At 41.2% G+C, this 26339-nt stretch overlaps 1 protein-coding gene across 2 annotated transcripts; it reads left to right on the top strand.

The window, feature by feature from the left end:
- Positions 1–235: 235 nt before the first annotated feature.
- acss2 (acyl-CoA synthetase short chain family member 2) lies at positions 236–25868 on the top strand. 2 transcript variants are annotated; one of them, XM_084365715.1, is made up of 19 exons: positions 236–1075; positions 3213–3408; positions 9897–9988; positions 10106–10209; positions 10308–10380; positions 12854–12929; positions 13914–14016; positions 15173–15220; positions 18004–18141; positions 18881–19051; positions 20012–20145; positions 20303–20435; positions 20711–20767; positions 21373–21453; positions 21558–21666; positions 21935–22003; positions 22138–22314; positions 22635–22709; positions 23436–25868. In XM_084365715.1, the coding sequence occupies exons 1-19, from the start codon at positions 949–951 to the stop codon at positions 23561–23563; spliced, it is 2091 nt and encodes a 696-aa protein (XP_084221841.1). In that variant the 5' UTR covers positions 236–948; the 3' UTR covers positions 23564–25868. The 2 variants fall into 2 exon arrangements, with proteins under 2 accessions (XP_084221841.1, XP_084221842.1); XM_084365716.1 differs by lacking the exon at positions 15173–15220.
- The last annotated feature ends 471 nt before the right edge of the window (positions 25869–26339 follow it).

Below are 26339 nucleotides of genomic sequence, written 5' to 3'. Positions count from 1 at the left end.
CTTTTTCATCATTCATCATCATAAAAAAACTCTTATTTTTTGAGATTATAACATTTACGATAACCATCAGCACTTGAACGCAACAAGATGTCGTATTTACTTCTGTTCATTGTCTCAATTCTGAGCTTTCGAGGAGTACGTGAAGGCATCGCGCGCTCTGATTGGCTGCTGCTCAGGGCCAAACAGAGTTCAGCGCCACACGCTCGCTCTCCTTGTCAAAGAGTAGAAGAAGAAGAAGAAGAAGAAGAAAGAACAGAAGAAGAAGAAGAAGAGGAAGAAGGAGAGGGAGCAGGTAACAGTCCGCGCTGGGACAACACAGGTCACCTCCGCCCTCCCGGACAGCATGAAACACTCTCTGCTGACTGAAAGGACGCTTTTAATTTAATCATCACGAAGACATCGAGTCTGTGGAGCCTGAAGGGCCTCGTCGAGACGCGCATCACGCTCGTTCTCCTCGTCCAGTGGAGTAAGCTAGCTTTAGCCCGTTAGCTTAGCAGGGAACCCACTCACCCGTGTCCGTCCGTGCAGGACTTCAACATCAGGAGCAAGGAGATCCAGTCGGAGCTGCTGCACCAAACCTGACCTGGACCCGACTCTTTACAGTTTCGGCTGCACGTTTTGGGTCCAAGCGCGGCGTTTGCACGCAAAGTTTTGACAAAACCGCCACAAACAACATCCTGCAAAACAAGGAAGTCTGGATGAACTTTGCTGCTAGCCTGCTAGCTAGCACCTAGCCAGCTCTGCAGCTGCACCGCTTCATTGTGCCGCTCGCTGCTGCAGCTGAAGAGTCTCTGCAGCCTGTCGTTGCTGATATCGGTGATCTGAAAGAGCATCTCGGCGTAAAGTCGACATTTCGATCGCTATCTATCGGAGCCAGTCTGGTAGTTTGCTCTGCCACCACGTCTCTTATCTGCCAACTCGGAGAAGAGTCAGACAAACGTTTCAGAGATGATCCCCGACAAAGCCCCGAAGGAGGACGTCTTCCACGGGTCTGCAGACTTGAAGAAGGAGGCTCACATCGCCAGCTTTGAGAAATATAAAGAGCTCTACCTGAAGTCCGTAGATAACCCTGAAGGTACGTCCCCATTTACAGTATCTCAATCAATCAAGTGTAAGAGAGAGAGCTTTAAGTGAGGGGTGCACCTGCCACATGCGATATAAAGACATCACCTGGCTGTTAAAGATACTGCATTTCGTTTTAAACAGCAGCACAAACAGAGTGTGACACCGCTGCAGTTCCCTCCGGAGCTGCACAAACCCTGAGTTACTCAGCCATAACCCAGATCTGTGTCTCACACCTGCGTTGCCAGCTGTTGGTGGAGGGTGTCTACGAAGTCTTCACAAATCAAGACAACATTATTCATGCATGAATAATGTTGTGCACTCTAATGTGAAATGTATTCGTGTGTTAGTAGCTGTATCTGACAAATATCTGGGCTCAGCTTCACTCTTAAAAGAGATTTTAATCTCAGCCTGACTTCCTAGTTGACTTACAGTGATAGACGAATGTGTTCAAAAGTTCTGTCACATGTATCAACAGTTAAATATAAGGTTGTTTTTCTTTTCTGCACAAGAATCAGAAACTTCTTCAGTTGCCCATAAAAGCTGAATCCTCTCTAAAGCTTATTTCTGTGCTCAATACTTTACATGCTTCATTTTGTTCTGTGCCAAATTCCCCTTTTCTGTAATTTTACTGAGTTCAACATATAGAGAGAATCTTAAAGGAAAAATAATCAAATCACAACTTTGTTTGCACTTTTCATAAGACGAAAGTAATACAAGGTGCTTCACACGATGTTATAATGAGGCTGCAACTGATGATTATATATTATCCATTAATCAGAGTATTCTGACTTTGATTGTTTAGTCTAAAAATACAAAAAAACAGGCAAATATATGCCTCTCACCTCCCAGGTGATGTTTCAAAGAAATTTTTGTCCGACTCCTAGTCTAGAACCCAGAAAGATTTAATTTTCGAGGACGTAAAACAGAAACTGTCATTTTGTCAAGCCTCTCTGATGTGATAGTTTTCTGGTTTCTTGCCTTACATTACAGATACCGATAATGCTGAATATCGGCCCAGATAATCGTTCTATTCCTAAATTGCAAACGCCTCTTTGAGCTCTGAAAAACTGCAACTTCCCCCTTTTCACTGTTTTTCAGACTAAATAGTTGTTCAAGTATATAATTGTCACATTAATCGATAATACAAATAACTGTTCTGTTGCATGATTTGTCAAAAAGCAGTCTATTCCTTCAGTGTTTGGTCTGACAGAGTATGACACAGTATGCAGTGAAGTGAGTTATTTTTGGTTCCTGGTTATAAGGAAGCTCCTCTGCTGAGGCCGTTGGGTGGGACGGGCCTCGACTGAGCTCACCAGGCGGGAGGACGGAGCGGACGGTGGATCTGTGCAGCTATTGTTAATCAAACAGGTCATTTCCTCGTGAAGTGTGGAACAAGAGAGGCAATCAAACAAGTTCCTCCTGCAGGCGGAAGCTGATGCTCAGGGCTGTTTTATTACATCCACCACAGTTTTATCATGATGCAGTGTGTAGTTATTGTCATTTACAGTAAGTTAATGATAATCAGCAAGTGTTGGTCTTATAAAAGTCTCATGAGGAAATCGGTGAGTCTAACTGGAAGGAAACGTTGCAGCAAGAAGACATTTAACCTTGAGTGACATCACAATGCTGTTGGATTAGTGCTGAATCACCTTTAGACTTGGTTTGTTTCCTCTAGAGCTGCAAAAATAGACGGATACTTCTACTGACAGTAGAGCTGCAAAGATATGTTGAAAGAAAATAAAAGAAAAGTCATTTTCAAACAAAACAGTCAAACATTAGCTGCTTCCAGCTTGTTAAATGTGAAGATTTGCTGCTTTTCTTTGTCATTTCTGACAGTCAATAACGTCTTTTGGACGATTTGTAGACATTTTGCAAACTAAACGATTAATTAATGAATCATGGAAATAGTTAGTTGTCGCTCTCATTGACAATTTTCAAGTCATTTAAAGTCTGTGGGAAACTGACATTTCTTAACATTTTTCATAGATTTCTGGCACTTTATAGAAAAAAAATGTGTTTGATGAAAATGTTGCCGTTCTTGTGTGTGATCCGAAAAATCTAACTGATCACAATTATGAGAGTTAATGAAACTTCAACTCAAACACATTTTCTGAGACGCAGGTTTCTCTCTCTCTCTCGTCCTGCAGAGTTCTGGGGTGACGTTGCCAAAGATTTCTTCTGGAAGACCAAACACACGGGTCAGTTCCTCGACTACAACTTCGACGTGACTAAAGGAGAAATATTTGTCAAGTGTATGGAGGGAGCCTCCACCAACATCTGCTACAACGTCCTCGACCGCAACGTCCACGAGAGGAAACTGGGCGACAAAGTGGCCTTCTACTGGTTAGTGTGTGTGTGTGTGTGTGTGTGTGTGTTTGATTCCTGTGGTTGAACACTGACACGAAGCCTTTGTAGTGGTTTTTGAGTGAGTGTGTCTGCGTGTTTTCACTGTTTCATTTGGTTGCATGTGTCTGCAAGTACAACGATGTCTCCTGCAGACTCGATCGGTGCTGAAGTTTAAAGTTTCATCTCTGTTGCACCAGATCGAGTTCTCCTTGTTTAGTTTCTCTGAAGATTGACAACTTCTTTTTCTTCTTTCTCTCTTCCTTCATTCAACCAGATAAAACAAACCGTGAGATTAATAGTTTTACGGAGAGACAAGGCCAAGAAGGCAGAACAAAAATTAAGTTGTGACGATCAATGCCGACACACTCTCAGGGACCCCTCAGCAAATGATCTGTTTACCTTCTCACCAGAAGGCATTGTGTGTCTTTGAGCTCTCAAAACATCTTGAATTTGCTTCCTTTGCTGGCACATTGAAGCCTTTATTGGCACATTATCGCTACCAGTAGATCAGGTGATTATTGGCACACGTGTATCACATCACCGGAGCCCTCTGTGTTTGCACAAAAACAAACAAAGCCGGGACAGACCCAGAAAACCATCACTTCATAGCACTGCTCGCTATTTAAAGACCCAGAGGAGCTTTTTCAAGGTGCACGTACCGGCTGACAGTCCGGAGATGTTTGGAATAACCTGCATTTCTCTTAACGTGGGACAAGAGAGACAAAAGTGTGAGAGATGGAGCCGAAGCTGGAGGAAAAGAAAAGAGGGAATCACGACGGGATGAAGTATGTGAGAAAGAGAGAGAGACAAAGGAGGGAGGATGAGTGCAGCTCCATTCATTCGATCCGCTGTTCAATCCTGTTATTGTGTTCACAGAGAGGAGCCCCTCACAAAGAGGCCACACACACACACACACACACACACACACACACACACACACACACACACACACACACACACACACACACACAGGAGGCTTTAAATACATCAGTGACCCCCTTTAAACACACTTTCTCTTCCACTGAGGAATGTAGGCACAAACCAACACACTTATTCACACACAGAGAACAAACGGTATGAAGATCAGAGCTGCACCGATTAGTCGATTCATTTATTATTTAATCAGTTCCTCCAGTTTGAGGACTGAACCATTTAGTCTGAACCACATTTAGTCCAACAGTCCAACTGGCACGTTGGTCGTCAAATTTCTTCTTTTGTTCAACCGTAACTTTGAAATCCCAAAAATATTTTTAAGAGAAGACGCAGAGAAACCGCATATCTTTACGTTTGTTGTTAGATTTTGTATCATTAATCTTAATCTGCAACAAAAGAAATAAAGATATCAAATAAAAGTTGTGGAGCAGAAGTCGGGGTGATGAGATGAGCGATAATTTTAACATTTTATAATAGTTGCTGCTGCATTAGTGTTTGCTGGCAGGGTGAAGGTGAGTTCACCTCTCTCTTCATAAACACATACCTGCTCACATTCTTCCATCTCTCTCTCTCGGCTGACCTTCTTTCTTCTCTCTGCAGCATCACTTCTACTTCATCATCTTTCTTTCTTCCTTCTCTCGAGCCTCTCGCTCTCCTCTCTCTCATTGTGTCACTCGCCTCCGGTCGCTGATGTGTCCTGATTTGAATGGTGAAGCCACAGAGAGGATTGCAGTTGGACTGCGCTGAGCCTTTTTAAAGCAGGGTTATCCAGGGAGAGGATGGAGACACGGATATAGATCAAAATAACTTGGTCAACAAATGATTATTTTCACTTTTTATCTGATTCCTCTTTCAGTCCCTCAATTGTTTGCATTAGTGTAAAAAGTTCACCAGTTTCCTTGAGTCCCTTGTGAGCAAAGTTTGCTTGCTTGATGCTAATATTGTATTTTTAATGAATGTTTCATCGCTGTGATGAATGATAATGTTTTGTCACAACTGGGTTATTCAAAAACAGACATTCCTGACAGCTTATTTATTTTCTCCCACGTCAAAGTTCGCTCATATTCAACTCTACAGGAGGAGAACGAGGCGAGGTCAGTTTGATCTGTCAGTCATTTAAATGAATGTTGAACAACATCCAGTCTGACTGCATTAAACTGACCAGCTGGACACGTTATGTAATATAATATATTCACATGTCACCTGATAGTCGGTGTTCAAAAAGTGTAGACACCCTTTTTTTTTCCAAGTATCGTGTGCAAAGTGTCTGAACTCTTGGAGAACATCATGCGGTCGTGGAGTTAAATAAAAACTAGAATTTATTTTCTTTAATTTAAATGATGAGCAGAACCAGTTTGTCTTCAGCAAACTCAACATGAAACATGAGTTGTTGAGTTTGTTCCTCTGAGACAAAAATCCTGCAGGACAACGTCTCTGCATGATTTGTTGCTTTCATGCTGGTTTATTTTTAGTGTGTTTGTCTCCTCGTTGGTCGCTGACATTTAAATCCACAGGGTTGAAAATGTCTTTCACTGTTGTATATTTATAGGTGTGTGCGTGTGCGTGTGTGTGTGTGTGTGTGTGTGTGTGTGTGTGTGTACTGGCAGGTATGTGTGTGTTTATAAATGTGTGTACATGCCGTTATCTTAAATTTTCCAGACAGGATAGCTGGGCTAAGAAACACGTCGGATGACCTTCGTTGAAGTGTGTGTTGCTCCAGCATGTGTAACAGTCGGTGTTGGAACAACTCCAGGAGACAAAATAAAGCAAAAACAAAGTCCGTTTAAAGTTGTTTTCATCATCAGTTTATCTGCCATTACCTGACGTACCAGGTGGTTTGTTAGACAGAAAGGCGTCTTTAGAAACGGGGGTCAAAGGTCGTTGAAGAGTAAACTCTGTAAATGTGTGAACGGATTAACGTGCAGACACTTAACATAAATACTGAAACAGTTAACCAGCTTTATGTACTTTGGCTCGACGCCAGCCTGCCGCTCGTTTGTGGCACCATCATGTACCACATGTGTCGACTCGACACAGAAGTCAGACTGGGTATAAACTGTATCTGCAGACCTGATTGTGAACTCGGATATCGTGTGTGAAACGGTTATCAAGGTCGGAGCCTCATCGTAGTGTCGGTGAATCTGTGAATGCAGCGCCCATCAGCTGGTGGTGCCAAGTGGGTCACGGAGACCTTTCAGCTATGCAGCCTCCCCTCCTACCTACACACATTCAGATACAGTGTGCTATTGAGAAACACACACACACACACACACACACACACACACACACACACACACACACACACACACACACACACACACACACACACACACACACACACACTCTGAAGCAGCAGTGTTGGCTGTTGGCTGCTGTTTCTGGATCATTTTCAGATTTCTGAGAAATCCACACTCGCTGCTGCTGAAAGAGACATTTTGCAATCTTTTGTTTTTGTTGAAGTGCATTTCGATTTATGCTGGAAGCCAACGAAAGGCGAGGCTGCTGCTAATGCTGTTTTTTTTTTTTTTAAACTGACATTATCAGCCAGAATGGGTTAGGCAATATCTCAGAGAGAGGAAGGTGAAGAAAAACACACACAAACACACACATTACACTAAACATGCTGCAGCTACCTGAAAATGATTTTTCCTGCAGTCAGTCAAAGACAAAGTGGTGGATGAGTTTTGTGTCAGATGAGCCCGTTTCTTGAGGGGTTGCTTTACTGTGCTGTAATCTGTACGTCCTGTACTAGTTTTCCTCAAACAGTCCAGTGCAGTTACTTCATGGTGTTTCACTGCGGTTGATCTGAGAACGTGCTAATGCAACAGAAAAAAAAGGATGTGTCTGAGCTTGTATTTATTCCAAGGAGCTCATAAATTGTTATCCTTTCTTCATCTCTGACACATGAGTTTCGCAGGTTGTCTATTTTCTCAGTTTTCTCCTCATGGTGCATTTAAAGACATATTATGTTCCATCTCTGCACTGAAATGTCTAAAGACGACCAGACCTTTCTCCTATATTTTGTTGCATTGTGTATCGCAAATGTTTCTGACAATGTTCAAATCAGAGAAATCCACAGGTTTACTCGAGGTTTATACATTTTGACAGAAGGAACATTTATATTTGTTTGCGTTGACGCAGTGTTGATCCGCCCCAAAGAGCCAGATTACTTTACTATACGCTAGCTGTAAGCTAATGTCGGCAGCAACGACACCATCGAGGGTTTGTGTGTGATTCAGGTGAAGCTCTGAGTGAAGTCAGCACTCAGCAGAGACTCTGGTCTGGTTCTGGTTCTCTGTAACGTTGCGTTCATGAAGTAAAGTCCATTTCCCCTCCAGCTCCAGTCAGCAGTCAACAGAACAGAACAGAAACACCCGACAGTGGAGGTCACCTCCGGATCACTGCTGCAGTCAGGTTGATAAACAGGAGTGAAGATAAATCCACTTTTTAATCCCAAAAAGTTAGAAAGTAAGTCTGAGCTCTCCTCCCGTCTGTAAACAGCTCCTGGTGTTTATTCCTCCAGAAGGTCTGGATCCAGTCCAGACTCTGCAGCCGGCTCTAAGCAGCCGAGCAGCCTCCTACACTTAAAACTTGACTTCTTGCTCTCTTTGTTCTCGTCCCCATTTGTGGCTTTCGCCCTCCAACCACCATCTTAATGCACCCTCATACTCTCTTTGTCTTTTATTGACTCTCCGTCTCTTACTTGCTTTAGGTCATCCATCTTCTACCTGCACACATTTTCCCCTCAGGTGCACTTAAACTCTTATTTCTTAAGCTGTGCTCCAGTTGCAGCGTACATGTGATACGTCTCAGCATTCACAACAAAAATGTGGCCTCGTTTAAAAAACTAAAAACAAAAAACTTGGCGATCTAGATGAGCCACTCACAGCTGTGAAAAGTTGAAATAAGATTTTGCTGGTGACGCCTGGAAGATCATGTCAAACAAAAGAAAACAATAAGATAACAATATTAAATGTTTGGAAAATACATGTGTGAAGTTTAGTTTGCTGTGTGAATCCAAAGTTGCAGTTTGACCGACGTGCATCAGAGCATTTATTGCATAATTTCCTGTTAGTACAAAATGGTAGAGTACATTAATTTATTGTGCAATAACTGCAAAACAGTTTGAAAGTAGCACAAATGAGGTACTTTATACGAATGTGAATTTAAGACTATATTGATTCATCTGTTCTTTATCTGAAATGTCAGAAAAATGCGCCGCAGTTCCTGTGTTCAATTCAAGTAGTTTCCTGAGCAGCCTGAACACCTAATCGATAAAAAGTTTCAGCTGTAATTGACATGAACCAGACATGAATTCATCAAAATACGTTAGTTGTAACTCTACAACACTGTTGGTGTGATTTAAAACCCTTTAAAAGAAAACATCTTGTATGTAGTTTTTACCTAAATATGCATATATCATTCCTCAAACCTGTTAAATTAGTCAGAATTTAAAGTTTTAACAGTTTGAATAAACAAGGAGCTCAAGTCGAGAGAAAAACACTACAAAGATGTATTTCACACGTCTTCATGATTTGACAGAATTATGTATTTTCTACAGTTGTATACTTTTAATCTCCGGGGTTTGTAAGCAGATCATTTTTACATTGTGATGTCATATTTTGGAGCTGGAGTTGTTGCACAGTGTCGGAGGTTCGCTCTCTCCTCTCGTCTCTGTTTGTCAGTCATGTCTCCAGTTTGTCGTCTGCGATGCTGAGAGACGAGCGAGACGAAGAGCACTTCAGGAAGGACTGTAATGTAATCTGGAGAGGCAGAACTGTCACAGCTCATTCATCTGTGTGTGTGTGTGTGTGTGTGTGTGTGTGTGTGTGTGTGTGTGTGTGTGTGTGTGTGTGTGTGTGTGTGTGTGTGTGTGTGTGTGAGAGTGAGTGTGTGAGACCCTTAGTGATGCTTTTGCAAGCGAGCAGTTCCTGAAACGCCCAGGATGATGCTGTGTTGTGAAAAAGGGGAAAGTTTAGTGGAGTTTCATAACTGGGCTGAAGTTTGACTGATGAAAACGTGGCTGCAACAACAGTTTGTGTTTTTGGGCTGTTTAGTTTTGTAATTGCGGTTCGTGATGTTGTCGAGTCGTGTGTTGAAAACTGGATCAGCTGTGCTCGGTCGCCTCGGGGCAAGGACGGTCTGCCCGACCTACAACTGAACCAACCAAACCGTCTGATGTAATCCAGGTCTTCAGAAGCCCCAGAGATCCCAGGTTGATTTGAAAAGACGTTAAAACCAAAGACTCTTCATTTACTGTCATAAATCACAAAGAAAAGCAGCAAATCCTCACATTCAAGAAACTGGAACCAGCAAATGTTTGACATTTTTGCTTGTAAAAAGACTTTATTTAGACTTTTTATTTATTTTGACCGACAGATGAGTTAGTTGGCTAATCGTTTGGTTGCTTGTCAGGTATTTAAGCAGGACTTAAACCATCGTAGAGGCCCTGTTGATATTTTAAATTTGCACAAACCAGTTGATGGTTGACATTTTAATCTAGTTTAGTTTTTTGTCTGACACTTCTCTGTATGTTTTAATATTTATTTCAGGGAAGGCAACGAGCCTGGAGATGAGCTGACGGTGACCTACAGAGAACTGCTGCAGAGAGTCTGTCAGTTCGCCAACGTCCTGAAGTCTCAGGGTAAAACAACCTGGTCTGAAGTTACACCTGTGTTCTGAAGTGTGGCGGTAAAGATTCATCTCGTCCTCCTGCTTTATTGTTGACTTGATTATACCGTCTCTGTGTTGTCGTGTGCAGGAGTGAAGAAGGGCGACCGTGTCTCCATCTACATGCCCATGGTGGTGGAGCTGGTGGTAGCCATGTTGGCTTGTGCCCGTATCGGAGCTGTTCACTCCATAGTGGTGAGTTGGAGACGCACGTACGCTACGTCAGCACGTTGTATGATGGTTAGTTTGAGATTAAAGATACGTGTTGACGCTGTGTGTGCTGCTGTTTCTAGTTTGCAGGTTTCTCTGCTGAGTCTCTGTGTGAGAGGATCATGGACTCTCAGTGTTCACTGCTCATCACAGCAGGTGGGTTTCAGGCTAAAGTTATCAAATCTACATCACAGGTTAACACAAGAATATTTTGAAGGGCTTGTAGGGTGCCGGAGGATGGTTGCGTGAGTTGTTCTTGTACTTGTTCACGGCGATTAATGCCTCCCTGACACTAACGGGCCGGCCACAATGGATGCCTGTGTCCTGCGTGGCGGCTGCGTTGCCGAGCTGCTGCTCCTCACTTGCGTGGACGCACAGATACAGACGGGCTGGTATGATGTCGATACGACTGCCTACAGGTCGTTTTCAGGTCTATTTTTGTTGACAACTGCCGGCAAGTCGCAGCAAATAGGCGAGACTCCAAATCTCAAGATGCAGCCTCGCCTGACACGCGTGCGAGACGTGCTAGTCAGCCAGTGTGGCTGCTCTAACCCGTTAACATGGACGCCAAAATGAAAAGCGAGACGCTCCACTACACACACACACACACACACACATACACACACACACACACACACACACACACACACACACACACACACACACACACACACACACACACAGCCTGTAATCATATCACCTGCTGACGTGTCCTTTATCTCCAGATCTGCTGCTCACTGTCTGACACTGAACTCTCAACTCTCTGCGCTCAGTCAGGAAGGGAAGCACATTTTTTTTGCCATCTAAAACTAACAAAGCTGAGAGCCGTAATGACTCATTAGCTGTGTTTACGTCTTTATATATATTACGTCTTTATATTTATGCCCATTAGACTTCTAAAGATCAGTTGTAACCTTCCTCACATTGATATATGAAACGATCAGAAGTGTCATTCGTCCATCGTATTTGAGGCTCGTCATGTCCTCTGCAGGGTAAAATGGTTTTCTGACTGAAGAACTGGTGCAAACTGCAGATCGTTGCACCGGTAGTGGATGGAAACCTGGCTAATCAGTGACGTATTCTGGCATTGTGTTGATTTCTTTGTCATATAATTAACAGACATTTCATTGTGAGTCACCAGCGATCCAGCAGGATGTGGTTAAGCGTCTTGCTCAAAGGGCCCTCAGCAAAACACGTCGGACCCTGTCGCTCTGGCTCCTCAGAACGAGCTGCTGGGCTGTGACCACTAATCAAAGTCTTATTATCTGGATTAGAGTCTGGTGATTATAAATCTGTTAATCCACGGGGTTAGTGGCCTGTGGTTGGAGTCCACACACACACATTTTTCTCATTCATAGAAGTCCTGTAAGTGGATCACAGTCTTTAGCTCGGGGCCTTTCATCCTGACCGGCTGTGTGCTTTTATTACGCTGTAGAGAGTAACGAGAGCGTGAAGAGTGAAACGGAGCCTCCACTGGGTCTCGTTGAGATTTATTACTGCAGATAAAGTTTGTGAACTATGTCAGTGAGGCGTGTTGTAAAACTGACGGGTGACTAACGGCAATGAATAACAGAAATGTGACTGTCTCAGCTAGTTTTTGTATAAAGTTATGTCCAATTTGGAGACATGTTCTGCCTTTTATTGAGGATGAGCATGTTTGAAGAAACATAAAAAGACTATTTTGTTAAATTACCTTGTTAACAACTCTTAAAAGCACATTCACTCCTCTTCCTCAATAATAAATCCCTCTCCTGCTTCTCAGAAAAGTCATTAGATTTGCTTTGGAAACAAATATTTTTATTGCATCACAGATAGACACAAAAAACAATGAAAAACAATCTCTCAAAGAATCTTAAATCACACATCATAAAGTATTCCTGCACAAATAAAGGATAAATAAACACCTTCCGGTAGCTCCAGCGTCTGCGGCAGCAGGCGGCCGCTCAGAGAAAAGGCGCAGCGCCCGGCGTCTTTCTTCCAGAGCGCTCAACTTTTCAAAAAAGCTGCTGTCACCGTTGCTCTTTTTCTTTTTCCTGGCCTAGGTGATAATATTCACCATATTTATGTCTCCTGTGGATCGTGCATGCACCCACATCCTCCTTGCTCTGATGTCCCGATTTAAAAAAACAAATAAAACCCAGATATGAAACCGTAAAGGGGACGCGTCGAGTGTCGATCATACAGGGGTGTTTGCAAATAATTATTGTCATGGAGAACACGCGCCTCATCTCATCACTTTTCTGCCTGGGGGAAAAAAATGGATGTGGCCACGTGCCCTTTAATCTCACACCAGCTGGCCAGGAAGTGATTTCTGTTATAGCACAACAACAGCCACACAAAAAGCCATTCTGAGGTTGAGGTGAAGCCAATATGAACCTTCTGATGATTTAAGATGATAACACGTTTGATAAAAGAATCATGCTAATGCTAGCCTGTTAGCTGTGCTACCTCCAGCAGCTCATCTTAATGACACTGCTCATATTCTTTCCCGTCCCACCCGCTGTTAGCCCGAACGCAACAAGTACATTTGTCTCGTCCGAACTGTTCGGACCGCCGGATGAATCTCACCTCTTTTCTTTCCTCTCCCTCTCTCTTTGTTCATGTCTGTTTTCATCCGTCATCGCTTCAGACGCCTTCTATCGAGGAGATAAGCTGATCAACCTGAAGCTCTTAGCTGACGAAGCACTGCAGAAATGCAGAGACAAGTAAGCTGTCTGCACACACACACACACACACACACACACACACACACACACACACACACACACACACACACACACACACACACACACACACACACACACACTCTTTTCCTAACCTCTGACCCTTCCTGTAACTGTAACATAATGAAGCAAGAACACACAGCGTGATGTATGAATGCAACTATATAACAACCAACACAGACAATATCACAGTTTCATTGTATCATGATTTTATACAATTGCTGTTATTATCCGTTAAATTGATCCTTAATATGAAACAATGTGGCTTTTTGTTTCAACAAGCGCTTTATTTTAATTTCACTAAATATGACGTCCTGACAGATATGAAACTTGATGTAAAGTTTAAATATATATGTATATTTTATTAACACGTACATGGTGGAATTCAATACGATAGATTATGTGTAGAACGATTATCGGTGCCAATATTCAGTATTTTTTGATATCGGAGATTTTTCTGTCAGAATGCCGATTAAATAAACTAATTTAATAATGTGCTACTTTGGCTCTGATGCAGCATCCTCTTACTCAGTGTCCCACCCATCACAATGTCTGATTGGTAATCTGCAAAGTAACGAGTTACTAAATGCATCCAGAGGAAGTATAAAGTAGCAGAAAATGGAAATACTCAAGTAAAGTACCTGGAAACTGTACTTAAGAACAATACTTGAGTAAATTGTACTTCAAAATTTTGACACAAAGATTTTCAGTTTTGCTTCTAATAAATATCGGTCCCAAATATCAGTTCTCAGTCCCCTTGATTTCTAATGATCAGTATCGTATCGGACCTGAATGGCTCAGCAGCAACGTGAACAAAACTATTTGGCTTTTTATAAATCATCATCAGACATCAACAGTGTTCCAGCTAATTTCTAACTAGACGAAAAGATGAGGAGTGGAGTGCCAGAAAAGCTCACTGAGCTCTGGAAAGTCATGGTAATGACTCCCATGTCTCTGTCTCTGCAGGGGTTTCCCAGTAAAGAGGTGTATCATGCTGAAGCACTTGTCTAAAGAGGCAGAAGAGACTCTGGGTTCTCCTCCAGCCAAACGGTCCTGTCCAGATCTGCAGGTAAACAAAGAGTCACTGCGGCCTGTGGTGCTTTTACCGTCTCATGGTATCATGCAGTCTCATCATGGAGCGTCCTTTAATTTAATTTAATTTAATGTCATTTTGATTTAATTTAATTTAGTTCACATCATTGCTTCGCTTCTCCTGTGTTTGTCAGATAAAAGTCAGCGGGGTCAGTTTTACGAAACATTTAATAATACTAATTGGACAAGAGTGGTGACTTTCTGTATCTCTTTAACTCTCAACAAATCACATGAAAAAATCCAAACCAGCAATGAATTTTTATGCCGCTGGAGTTGTGTACGTCTACGGGCTGCATGTAAGCAAACAGAAGAGTCAGTGAGTCAGTCAGTGAATAAACAGAATATATGAAATGACCACAAAGAACAAATGGTATTATTGTCTTTTTATTTTGAACCTTCGTTCAAGTGTATCAAAATATAGAATTTTAATATGTAGAATAAAAAACCTCAAGTAGAAAACACTCTTCAAGTATAGTTGTAAACAACATAAATGTGTAAATATAGTCAGAAATAGAAAAACAAATGCGGTTTTTGATATGAAAGTATATATTTATGAGGTGGTTTTAAGGTTTGCTTCTTTGGTAGGAGCCAATGAGCCGCAGAGAAGAAGTCACAAAGTACTGACAGACGGACATATTGTTGGTTTGAGTCTTTTCATGTGATTTATTAACAATACGACAAATATAGAAGCAAAACCAGCTTGATTATTTTAAATAATATTCAATTTCTTGTTTGTTTTTCTGTACGTCGGCTGTGTTCATAAGAAAGTTAGAGATTCCTCTGAATTCTGGTGTCGTCGATTATAAAGTTATTGCTCCACCCAACGAGGACTCGGGTCATTAATTCTCCTCGACTGTTTTTGTTTTATTTGTGGGAAAAAGTGAATCTCTGTGGATGTTTTTCTGTGAAACTGACCCTGTAGCATCGACATGATTTCTTATTTTTTACTAAATTAATCTTGAAAAGCTCCTAAAACTTCTCTCACTGTGTCAACTCGAGGTGACGAGACCCCGTTTTTTTTTTCTTCTTCTTAAGTTTGAGTTTTTGAAATAACCACTTTCCCTCATTAACTTCTCCTTCCTCCTCCTCCTCCTCCTCCTCTTCCTCCTCCTCCTTTCTTCCCTCCCGTCCAGCAGGAGAAACAGACAGGGAGAGTAAAGAAAACACGTCCTGTTCCGCAGGTATTTTCATTCCCTCCTCCCTCCACTAAAAACCCCATAACACCTTTTGGTTTTGCTTTTTTTGAAGGACACGAGCAGAAATTTCATTTCCATCATCGCTGCTGTTCAGTAAAAAGAATAAACAAAGTCATGGGGCATTTATTTCGTTGTCTGTCTCGACATGAAATCTATGATCCTAAATATATTTAAGCTGTTAAAACTGTAAAAATTAAGAATCTATAATTGCTGATTTATTGTTTTTACTCGTCAACAGCAGTTTGTTATTCCTGTGAGTTTTTCCACAGTTCAGATGACATTTGTGAACATGAAAAATGATTTTCCCTGATAAAGAAATATACACTTAAATTTTATGATGAAATGAAAAGCAGATTTTATTTATTGTTTATGTCATGTCGGCTTTAAAAACTACGTTTGTGACTGGAGATTTTCGTTATAATCTGCAGCCGACTCAAATAAAAAATGGAAATAAAAAAAATAACTACTGTAACTGAAGTGGTACCATGCACCAAAAAATATGGGAATATGTATTTTTTTGTTCTCAGATGTTGCTCTGTCTGGATTCACTGGAATGAAATGTAAATTCTCTGTACGTGTTTGGATTAACAGTTTTTTCTCTTCGTGTATTTGTTGTGAACACTCTTTACGTTGAAGTCGACTTCGCTCTTGGCGGAGTTGAGCACCTTTTTTTTTTTTAGCTTTTGTATGAGCAGAGCTGCTGTTTCTGAAGGTTGTTGTGCTTTAACACTTCTCTCCTTCACTTACACACCACGAGTCAGGACAGAATCAGGGGTCTGCTGTAGCGACTCACTGTGATTCAGAGCTTTGGTTTTAAATAAATTTGGCTTTCTGAAGGTTTCTCTTCACCTCACTCTCATCAACGTTTGGCCAGCTGTCTAAGTCGTATACCGAAACAAAAAAGGGGGCAGTGTATCACAAGAGTAACCGCTAACTGCTGCTAACTGCTGCTAACTGCTGCTGTTAGATAATTAGCTCTGTTAGCCCGCTTTACGCCGCTAGCACAGGAGCTTTGGACCGGGCAGGTCAGGGTTAGCCGGTTAGCATGCTAACTTCAGTAGATATCTCTGCAACACAATACACAAACAAGAAGGGAAACAAAGTAGGGGGATTATCACACAGACAGTAAAATAATTAAAAGTACTTAAAGGAGCATTCTGTAGTTTTGTAGAAGAAATGTTAATGACAAGAGAAAAATCTTTTTTTCTGCCTAAAACAAACTAAATAAACAAACTGACGTTAAAGGACGACACAGTTTATGCTGTTTTAACTTTGAAGCTAGAAAGGTGGCAGGGTCCGCCACACATAAACAAACCGCGTTCTGGGACCTTATTTTCCTCTGAGAGCAGCTTGTTTATTCACTGATGGGAAAAGGTTTGTTATTATTACCTCATTAATATTGTAAATATTAAAATTCAGAGTTTGAATTTCTTCTCCAAAACTAAGTAGTGCCCCTTTTTAAAAGGTTCATACTCATTTTCCATATTATCGTCCTCTTGGTTTGCTTTATAATTCACTCACTCAAATTCAATTGCATTAAAAATCATACTTTTCATTATTTTATGTAGTTTCTGCATATATTTACCATATAAAGAAAATGATTCTTGTTAATGACGTCACACTGCTTTCAGCCCTCACTCCATATCATGCGTTATTTTTGTGTTATTAATCACCCAAATCCCTCTTATTGTTCCTAGAATCAGGTTTAAATACACAAACATTTTTTTAAAGCACAATCAGATCCCTCGTTCTTTCTCAGTAACCTCAGGACTTTGTCTCGGGCAGCAGAGGTAGAGCCTTGTGGTTTCTCTTATCTCTGACCTCATTGTTACTCTGTGCTGTACGTGCCGTTAGCCTCATGTCTGGAAACCATAACATCTTATCTGCCCATCTGCAAACTTCCAGTAATCACTCCAAAACTGTGGTGCTGTTTTCTCCCCTGTGTAAGATTTAAAGATGAAAACAAACCGCAGTAACTTATAGAGTCTTCTCTTTGGTTACTAGTCTGTTAAAGTGATTACTTAGAAAACATCTTAACTGAGGTCGTGATAGAAAAACACAAGGCTCTGCCAACATGTCCGCTCTGAAGAAGAAAACCGCTTCATGGAAGATGCGTAACGCTGAGTGGACGTCAGATTTGGGTCACTTTAATGTTTGATTGAGCTCACTACATTTTCTGTGACTGATTAATTGTTTTTGATACTTGTTCATCATTCAGAGACGAACTGAAGCACCTGTAGAAAGATTTTGTGCAGTCAAAATCTTTCCCTGCTTCTTCTCCTCTCCTCTCTCTTCTCTTCTATCATTGTTGGTCCAAAGATATTTTATTTTTTACAAGATTTACAGATAAATCTTCCCCATTATTCTTTAAACTACATGAAAATTAGACTTTATATTGTTATTTTTATTTTAATCTGATATCAAACAGTAAGTGACCCAGTTCTGACTGACACAGAGGGAATAAGTTACAATAACATGTACGTGTCTGTAACTTCTCTAACAACTCTTTGTTGCTTCGTTCACTCAGATTAACAGTTTCACATGTTTTCCTGCTGTTTGCACTCTGCGAGCTAGTTTACAGGCACGTCTGTCAAACTAACTTTCCTCCACTTTGGTTTGTGTTTTAGATTGTAGAGACGTTTGTTTGTTTTGTTTTCTTGGTGACTGATTTTGTTGATAACTCGGGGATTTGTGTGTTCATTTCTTTGTGTTCATGCATGTTTGTGTATATGTCTGTGTCTCCTCTGTGTGTGTGTGTGTGATACCAGGTCTCGTGGAACCCAGACGTGGACTTGTGTTGGCACACTCTGGTTCGTGGAGAATCAGACGAGTGTGAACCAGAGTGGTGCGAGTCTGAAGATCCTCTCTTTGTCCTTTACACCAGCGGCTCTACCGGCAAACCAAAGGTAGAGCGAATGAATGAATATTAACAGTGTTGCCCCTCTAACATCATGAAACTGTGGATTATTGTACAAAACAGTTAAATATTAAGTATTAGTAAAGGGTTAAAGCTGTCTGATAATGATCATTATCAGATATTTCATGTGTTTTTACCTCCACTAATAAAGTCAGGAGGTCTGTTTGTAATAAAAAATAAAGTAAAAAAGCACCTTGGTGGTGGTGCACGGAGGCAACGACTACAAGGGGTTATGTAGTCGTTGCCTCCGTGCACCAGTCGGGTGACTGTTCCTGAGCTGTGCTGTTGATTAATGGGCAGAACATCTTCTAGAAGAATATTATAACATCACAGTGCAATAAACATCTGAAATGTTGGATATCGAATGTCATAACTAAATCATTTTATCCTTTTTAGACATTTATATGTCAGATTTTATTGTAATTATTGAATGATTTCTTGAGTTACGGCCAGTGATGTGTTTTGTGAGGTATTGGCGACCTTGACCGCTGACTTTTGGCCACCAAATTCGTATCGGTTCATCTTTGAGGCAACATGAACATTTGTACAAACTTTGAAGAAATTCCCTCAAGGCGTTTCTGAGAAATCGCGTTCACGAGAATTGGACGGACAGGCGGATTGAAAAACCCAAAAGCATTGTGCCTCCGTCCACGGCTGTCGCTGCCGAGGAGGAATTAAAAAAACTGACTTGTAAAGACGCTCATCACATCATCCTTTCTTGTCTGCAGGGAGTTCTTCACACCGTCAGCGGCTACATGCTCTACACTGCCACCACCTTCAAGCTGGTGTTTGACTACCAGCCTGACGACGTCTACTGGTGCACGGCAGACATCGGGTGGATCACCGGACACTCCTACATCACCTACGGCCCGCTGGCTAACGGGGCCACCAGCGTGCTGGTGAGTGGAGGCTGAGGGACGGAGGGATTACCCAACTTCCTGTTTTTACAACCTTCAGACAACTTGGCTGCTGGAGCTCTATTGTGACCGACTACAGGTGGTGTCTGATGCTCTGCAACTGAAGAATACAGGCCAATAGAGTCATTTAAATACATCCGATCTATATTTAGAGTGACAGTGTTACGCTGTAGTGTCACGATTCTCCAGATCCAATAATCGATTTAACTTTGGATTTTAAGGTCACAATTCAAATCAATTTCTGCATTTTTCAGCCCAAGATCATCAGTTTCACAGGCAACACCGCACCACTTCCTTTATCTCTGTTTTTATGGTGCAGTGAATCGATTGTCCCAAAAATCCACTTAAAATGAAAAGAGTAATTCCCACACACACTTGTCAACTTTGCATTGATTAATTTATTAAAAAAGGTTGATGTTGTGTTCAAAAAAGACCTCAAGACAATAACAATTGAATTTGCAGCCCAAACATTGTAGTTTTATCTCCTAATCTGAGTTATTTCATTTTGTAAAATAATCTTGAAACACTATTTAATGTGTTGGGACATTAAATTTGGGTGAAAGTATCTTCAAACTGGTTTGCTCCTTTTGTAAACGATAAACTTGGAGTTTAGGTAGTTTTTGGTCTTCATACAAGTTTGTATTAGTTTGAATAAGAGCTGAAACAAAAGTCACAAAAGAGGATAAAACTGGCTCAAATATGTGTTTTTTTCCACTTTTTCGCTGTTTTTTGATTGTTACTTGAATGTGTTTTAGTTTTGGGGTGTTTTGGTTTGATAATACATTTAAAAACGTGACGTAAAGGACATTATTCACCATTTTCTGACATTTTATAAACTAAATGATTGTTAGCTCCACTGTGCTCCAGCTCCCCAGCCTGAAATGTGACGTCAAAATCTTTGTTGAACTGTTTCTGTTGATCTTGTGTGTGTGTGTGTTTCAGTTCGAGGGACTGCCTACGTACCCAGATGTTAGTCGTATGTGGGAGATTGTGGACAAATATCATGTGACCAAGTTCTACACGGCGCCGACTGCCATCAGGATGCTGATGAAGTACGGCAGCGAGCCGGTGCAGAAGTGAGTCGTGTCTGAACATCACAAAATGACTTCCAGTGATTTTGTGTGTTTTTATTCAGGATTCATTTTCAACAAAAGCCGTGTTCAACGCAACAGGAAGGTGATGTTCTCTGCTATTGGCGGCAGTTTAAATGTTTCCTGTCGTCTTTCTCTGCAGGTATAAGCGAGAGTCTCTGAAGGTTTTGGGGACGGTGGGCGAGCCCATCAACCCCGAGGCCTGGCAGTGGTACTACACTGTGGTGGGAGAGAAGAGGTGTCCGATTGTCGACACCTTCTGGCAAACAGAAACTGTGAGTTAGAGTTATCGCAGTCTCCGACATCCACTGAGGGGCTTCCAGTCGTCCTAACGTTTATATCCTGAGTGTGTTGGAGATGATTTTGTTTCATTAAAAAGAGGACACCATGTCCTACAGTGTTGACGGTTTAAAATCAAACAGATTTCAGATTGTTTTGGCAAATTTAAATGTTTAATATTTACAGACTGTGCTGTGCTGCCCCCTGCTGGACAGACAGGTTAATTACACCATGTGGAATAATCTAGCTGGATGTTTTTTTTGCCTTTCAGGGTGGACATGTGTTGACTCCTCTACCTGCAGCCACACCCATGAAGCCTGGATCAGCTGTGAGTAAATAACACACACTCTTTATACATTTAGTGCTTTTTATATCTGCTTTCGTTGCTTCAACATTTTAAGGCTGGTAAATGTATTTAAAGAGCAGAATTCATACACGAGACAGTTTCAGTGTTAATGAACATTTCTTCACTGAAGCTACTAGAATATGATGTAAAACTCTTCCAGGTTTATATTTAAGCCTTCTTCTTCTCCACAAGTAATGAGGTTTCACAAGGCGGCAAGTCAAAATAGTGTAACATCCATAATATCTTTACTTGGTGCAGTGAGAGTAACTGTAACTGGTTTTTGGTTCATGAAAATGGAAGTTTCTTGTGTTTCCCTGCACACAGAGCGTCATAAGAAATCAATATAAGAACTTAATTAGTACAAAAAAAATAAAATAACTGGCAGTTAATATATATATACATTTAAATACAGAAAAAATGGAAAGCGTGTTAATGAGAATAACAAGATAATAAAGATGTATTTTTAAAGATTTTATTTATTAACTGAAATAATGCCCAGATTACTGTCTAACTGAATGTCATGATAAACAAATAAATAAATTCTCCAAAGTGAAGAAGTTGAACTTCTGTCCTTTTCTGTCTTGCAGACGTTCCCGTTCTTCGGAGTCGTGCCGGCCATCTTGAATGAGTCGGGAGAAGAGCTGGAGGGTCCGAGTGAAGGATACCTGGTCAGGATTATTATTGTTCTTATTAATATCATTCCTTAAATGATCTAGATCAGTATATCTGTGTTGTTCATGTGTGTTGATCGCCTTCCTCTGCCTTCAAACAGGTGTTCAAACAGCCGTGGCCCGGTGTGATGAGGACGGTGTACGGAAACCATCAGAGGTTTGAAACCATCTACTTCAAGAAGTTCCCTGGATACTACGTGACGGGAGACGGTGAGAGACGAGATCTGGTTATGATGAAACTCTTTCTGGAATATATGAGAATAATATCCTGAGTTCTCTTTCTCATTTTAAATGATCCTGTAATGATTCCTACCTCTTTAGACTTTTATCTATCAAATCATCTTTCTGTGCATTATTATTTATTTTTTAAGTTTTAAAGACATCACCTCCCAGTACTACGATCTTGAGCTCTGTGTTGCAAGCTTTACGTTTCAGACACTTCACCTACACTTTATTTTTATTATTTGTTAATCTGCAGGTTGCCGTAGAGACAAGGATGGATACTTTTGGATAACAGGGAGGATAGACGACATGCTGAATGTCTCAGGTAAGACCGACTGTGGATTTTATCTGTTAGGATCTGTTATTTGTAATCATGGGTTATATCTTTAATATTAATTTATTCCCTCCGTGATAAAGTTACACTCTATGATCCGATAACCTCCTCTCTCCTCCCTGTAGGGCACTTATTGAGCACAGCGGAAGTGGAGTCGGCTCTCGTGGAGCACGAGGCCGTCGCCGAGGCTGCCGTGGTGGGCAGACCGCATCCTGTCAAAGGAGAGAGCCTCTACTGCTTCGTTACGCTCACTAATGGAGTGACTTACAACCGCACGCTGGAGGCAGAACTCAAGAGACAAGGTAAGTAAACACGGCTGTTGGTATGGCTCAAGTGTAGTTTTTTTTCAGGGTTACCTGGGGATTGTTTTCTTGTCGTAGATAAATAGCTTCTGAAACAGCTTTCAGATGATCATGTTACGCTAAACGTCTCCAGTGAAATCCTGATGTCCTTTTTGGAGTTAAGAAAAAGGAGGAGATTTAAACAAACAAGCAAACCAAAGAATCTGATCCTGCTGCACAAATAAATATTAATAATAAATAATTAATTTCCTTTTTATTAAAGATTTTCAAAACAATTTCTGCTAAACTGGATTCTGATGTGATTTGTTTGGTGTTCACAGTACGGGAGAAGATTGGTGCCATCGCAACACCAGACTTCATCCAGGAGGCTCCAGGTCTCCCCAAGACCCGATCTGGTAAAGTAACCAAACTGACTGAAAATTGATGGGTTGGTCTAAAAAATGCAGGTTTGCCTTTTGGCCTTGACAAAGAGCCAAACACTAAAACCACTTTTACACCCTAATTAGTGAGTCCTGTATATGCAGGTTTGTTTTTTAAAAACGTGGTCAAACCTGAACTTGGCGTGAGACTTTCCCTTTTATTGACATCCATCTGCTGTCTCACTTGTGAGGGAAATGCAGGAGGTGGAAGCGCCGTGCAGCACCCGCCGCCTGTTGCTCCGTACCCAGCTTATTATCTGCAGTGATCCTTTCGCCATTGGTTCCGTTTTCTTTGCTTGCCACTTGTGAATCTGACAAGAAAACACACAGATAATCTATTACAGATAGCGCTGCTGCTGTTAGTGATTGTGTTTGTCTGTATTTTTTACTCAGAGATGTGCAGCAAACAGACACAGGCTGCAGGCTTAAAAAAACCCTCCCCTCAGATCATCACACGGGTCTATGGTCCTTTTTAACTTCATTGTCACAGAAGAAGCAGCTTCCAGCTTATCCAGGAGCACATAAAAAGCTTTATGAATTCATAATCTTTATTTTAAAGTTGCAGAGGAGCAGAATTTAACTACTAAAAATATAGAAGCCTAATTTTTGTAATATTAAAACTAACTTTCACTTCCTTCCTTGATCGTTAACCCAAACAAACCCAAACACGCCGTCATCACCTGTGTCCTCCTCTGTGTGCAGGTAAGATCATGCGCCGGGTGCTCCGCAAAATCGCCTGTGACGAACGAGACCTGGGCGACATCTCCACGCTGGCCGACACCTCGGTCGTGGAGCACCTCTACCAGAACAGATGCTCCACCGCGGTGTGACGGCCTCCAGCATCCTCTCAGGGAGGCTCCGACTGCAGCCGCGCACGCCAGCGGCCACCCCCGCCCAACCAGGGAAGAGGAGGAAGAGGAGGAGGAGGAGGAATCCTATGAATTTGGTCTTGTCCAACAAACAACCTTTAGCTCCTGATGAGTACTGCTGGTGTGCAGCAGAGTCTGTATTTAAAATGACCCCACTGTCCTTGTATGTAAGAACAAATGGCGGCAGCAGGAGACACAGTATCTGCTTACTAGTAGAGACTTCCCACTTCTGTAGTGGTAGTTATAACAGATTTTAAGTCCAGGAATTAATGAGTCCATGAGTCTGTTGGCTGAAATGTCTTTAGAGGTTAACAGAGTTGCTGCTGTTAAAAACAAGGCAGTGGTGTGTGTGACAGCGAGAAGCCAGAGGTTGTTTCAGTGAAAGGCCGTCCTGCAGTCCAACTGTGTGGACGAGGGAGAACAGAGCATCACTTCACTTGGTCTTATCCCAGCGTTTAAGACAACACTCAGCAATATCTGCTACTTAACTGCTAAAGTTAACTTGTACACCACAGTGAGTCCTCCGTCACTGTTTTCCTGCGCTGGAATGAGGCTGATGTGAAGTGCTGCCTGTACCTGCCCTGAAGTTAATACAACAAGTCGTCTCCTCCCCTCGCTCGCTGCCATAGTACTGTTAATGTACACTGATGATTAGCTAAATCTGAGAAAGCTCAACATTTATACTAGATCTAATTTCTATTGTCATTTTTTTATGTAGATTTGTGTAATTTTTTTTGTTTTTATTCCGACTTACTTTGACATAGGATTCGTTTGGGTATTTCCGTTTGTGTGTCTGCACGCTTGTATGTTTTTTTGGTTTGTTTGTTTGTTTGCTCTTAAGTGTCAGAGAAGTGATCAGGCTCCTCTGTCGGGTGGAAACTGGGAAAGTGTGTTTGGCCTCATGCGGCGCAGGACACCAAACAGCCGGCTCCTCTCGCAAAAACCTCCAAAACCAGCTGCAGGTCTCATGTTGAAAAGGGAAAAACTGTGTCATGCGTCTCCCAATGACTCAAAACTGTTTCTGATCGAGTCTTCTTGAGTTTTATTTACATTTCATTTTTAAATCAGACTTAACAGTGCTGATTAAAATAAGGTACCAAATTGAATCCCAAATTGATATAATTATATAGAAGTATGAATTGAATTAAAAAGATCAACAGTTTTGGGAGTTGACAGAACTCATGTGTGATGGATGAACTCTTTATTGCCTGAAGTTCAGATCATAATATGGTACTATGAAAATGATATATTATAAAGTCTGTTAAATCAGAGCTAAGGCTCAGTGAAGAAGGGGAATTTTCCTGTTGGCAAGAGAACATCAGAGTATTAAAGCTCGTCTTCGTGGTTTAAATTATTCCATGAAAAGATCAAAACTAATAATTGGTTCCTCGTGAAGATGTAAATCTATAAAACACCTCGCAAATGTGTACTTTTTTTTAAAAGTATGAAACTCTCAGGAAATCTTGGTCTCTGATGCATCAATTCTGACCTTTTGATATTTGAATCTGTTTTACCTACAACTTGGAGAGAAATGCTGGAGGCGTACCCCTTTAATCCACATGTGGTGCTCTAGTGAGTATTAGTGCCAGCAGGAGGGTGTGCTTTAATAGATTTCGGCACAGAGGAAGAAGATACATCAGACTTTAATACATTCAATGTTGGTTTTGGTCTTTTCATGGGACTTTCCATATTTAGACGGTGAAAATGTCACTTCAGAGCCAGCCTCTACATAAAAATTATGATTTTCAAGGCATAAATCTACATCTTAAACCTGTACTGAAAAGGTTAAAAAAATAACACACCATTCGCAACGTAAAACTGAGTCAGATACAACTCAACATCCGAGCGAGGAGCTCATCCAGACCTTGAAATGTTTCTGTTGTAGACGTCTCTGATTGTGAGAATGATTTGATGCATTTGGACGACATGAACCAGAAGCGGGACATCACACAGATTTCATCAGCTTTTCATTAGTATAATTATTATTATTTGTATTATTTTTTATTAATTTGTTGCCGTTTGTGTCTAAATGTGCCAACATAAGTAACAGTGGAGCGGGTTGTATAAAGCTAATAATTGTATCTAATGTTTAAAAAACAGTGCAGCTGCTTATTTGATTTTTGTCTGTATAATAATGCGGGTGATGGAAAGAGACTTTTGCTGTTTGTTTTTTTTCCTCTCTGTTCATCCTCAGTTTTGTTTTCATTTCCCTGTTTGTATCAACGTGTATGCAATGACAGTAAAAGGACATGACTACTGCCTCTCATCCTCTGTCACTGGCTGTTTCTTAAAAAACTGTTTTTGAACTGAATTTGATGTGTTTTTGCAGAAATATTGTTTTATCCCTGAAGGTTCTTGGAGATAAAAAATCCAGTCATCTCCAAACTGCATGTTGTTATTTGACTGCGGTGTGAAAGTAAATGTTTATACTTTCAGTATTGTATTAGGGCCCCTGTGCCCTCAGACAGTTGACTGTGTGTGATGGGTGTGATGGGCCCTGGTGCGGTAATAACAGAGTTCTCCAGTTTAGAATAAAACACATTTGACGTTAATCTGGATTTTTTGGTCGTCAGAGCTGCTTCTTTCATCCCAAAAAGTGCAGCTTATTGACACCTGGATCATGAGCAAGAAGTTAAAGGGTGAACCACATACAGAAAATACAGATGACTCACTTTCTTAGAGGTATAATATGGTGATTTTATTTTAGATGAGAACATGCTGGTTATTGAGAAATCAG

This window comes from Pagrus pagrus, assembly GCF_965226575.1.
Source record: "Pagrus pagrus genome assembly, chromosome: 11".
In the NCBI taxonomy this organism is placed as follows: domain Eukaryota; kingdom Metazoa; phylum Chordata; class Actinopteri; order Spariformes; family Sparidae; genus Pagrus; species Pagrus pagrus.
The sequence above is the reverse complement of the archived record's forward strand: the minus strand, read 5'-3'. Positions and strand labels throughout refer to the sequence as shown.

What these genes read in the sequence shown, in the direction of transcription:
- acss2 (XM_084365715.1), top strand. Translation starts at nt 949, where the DNA reads ATGATCCCCGACAAAGCCCCGAAGGAGGACGTCTTCCACGGGTCTGCA. An exon ending in AAACACGTCCTGTTCCGCAG is followed by an intron (nt 15,221 to 18,003) that starts GTATTTTCATTC and finishes GTGTGATACCAG; the next exon opens with GTCTCGTGGAACCCAGACGT. An exon ending in CGACATGCTGAATGTCTCAG is followed by an intron (nt 22,004 to 22,137) that starts GTAAGACCGACT and finishes TCCTCCCTGTAG; the next exon opens with GGCACTTATTGAGCACAGCG.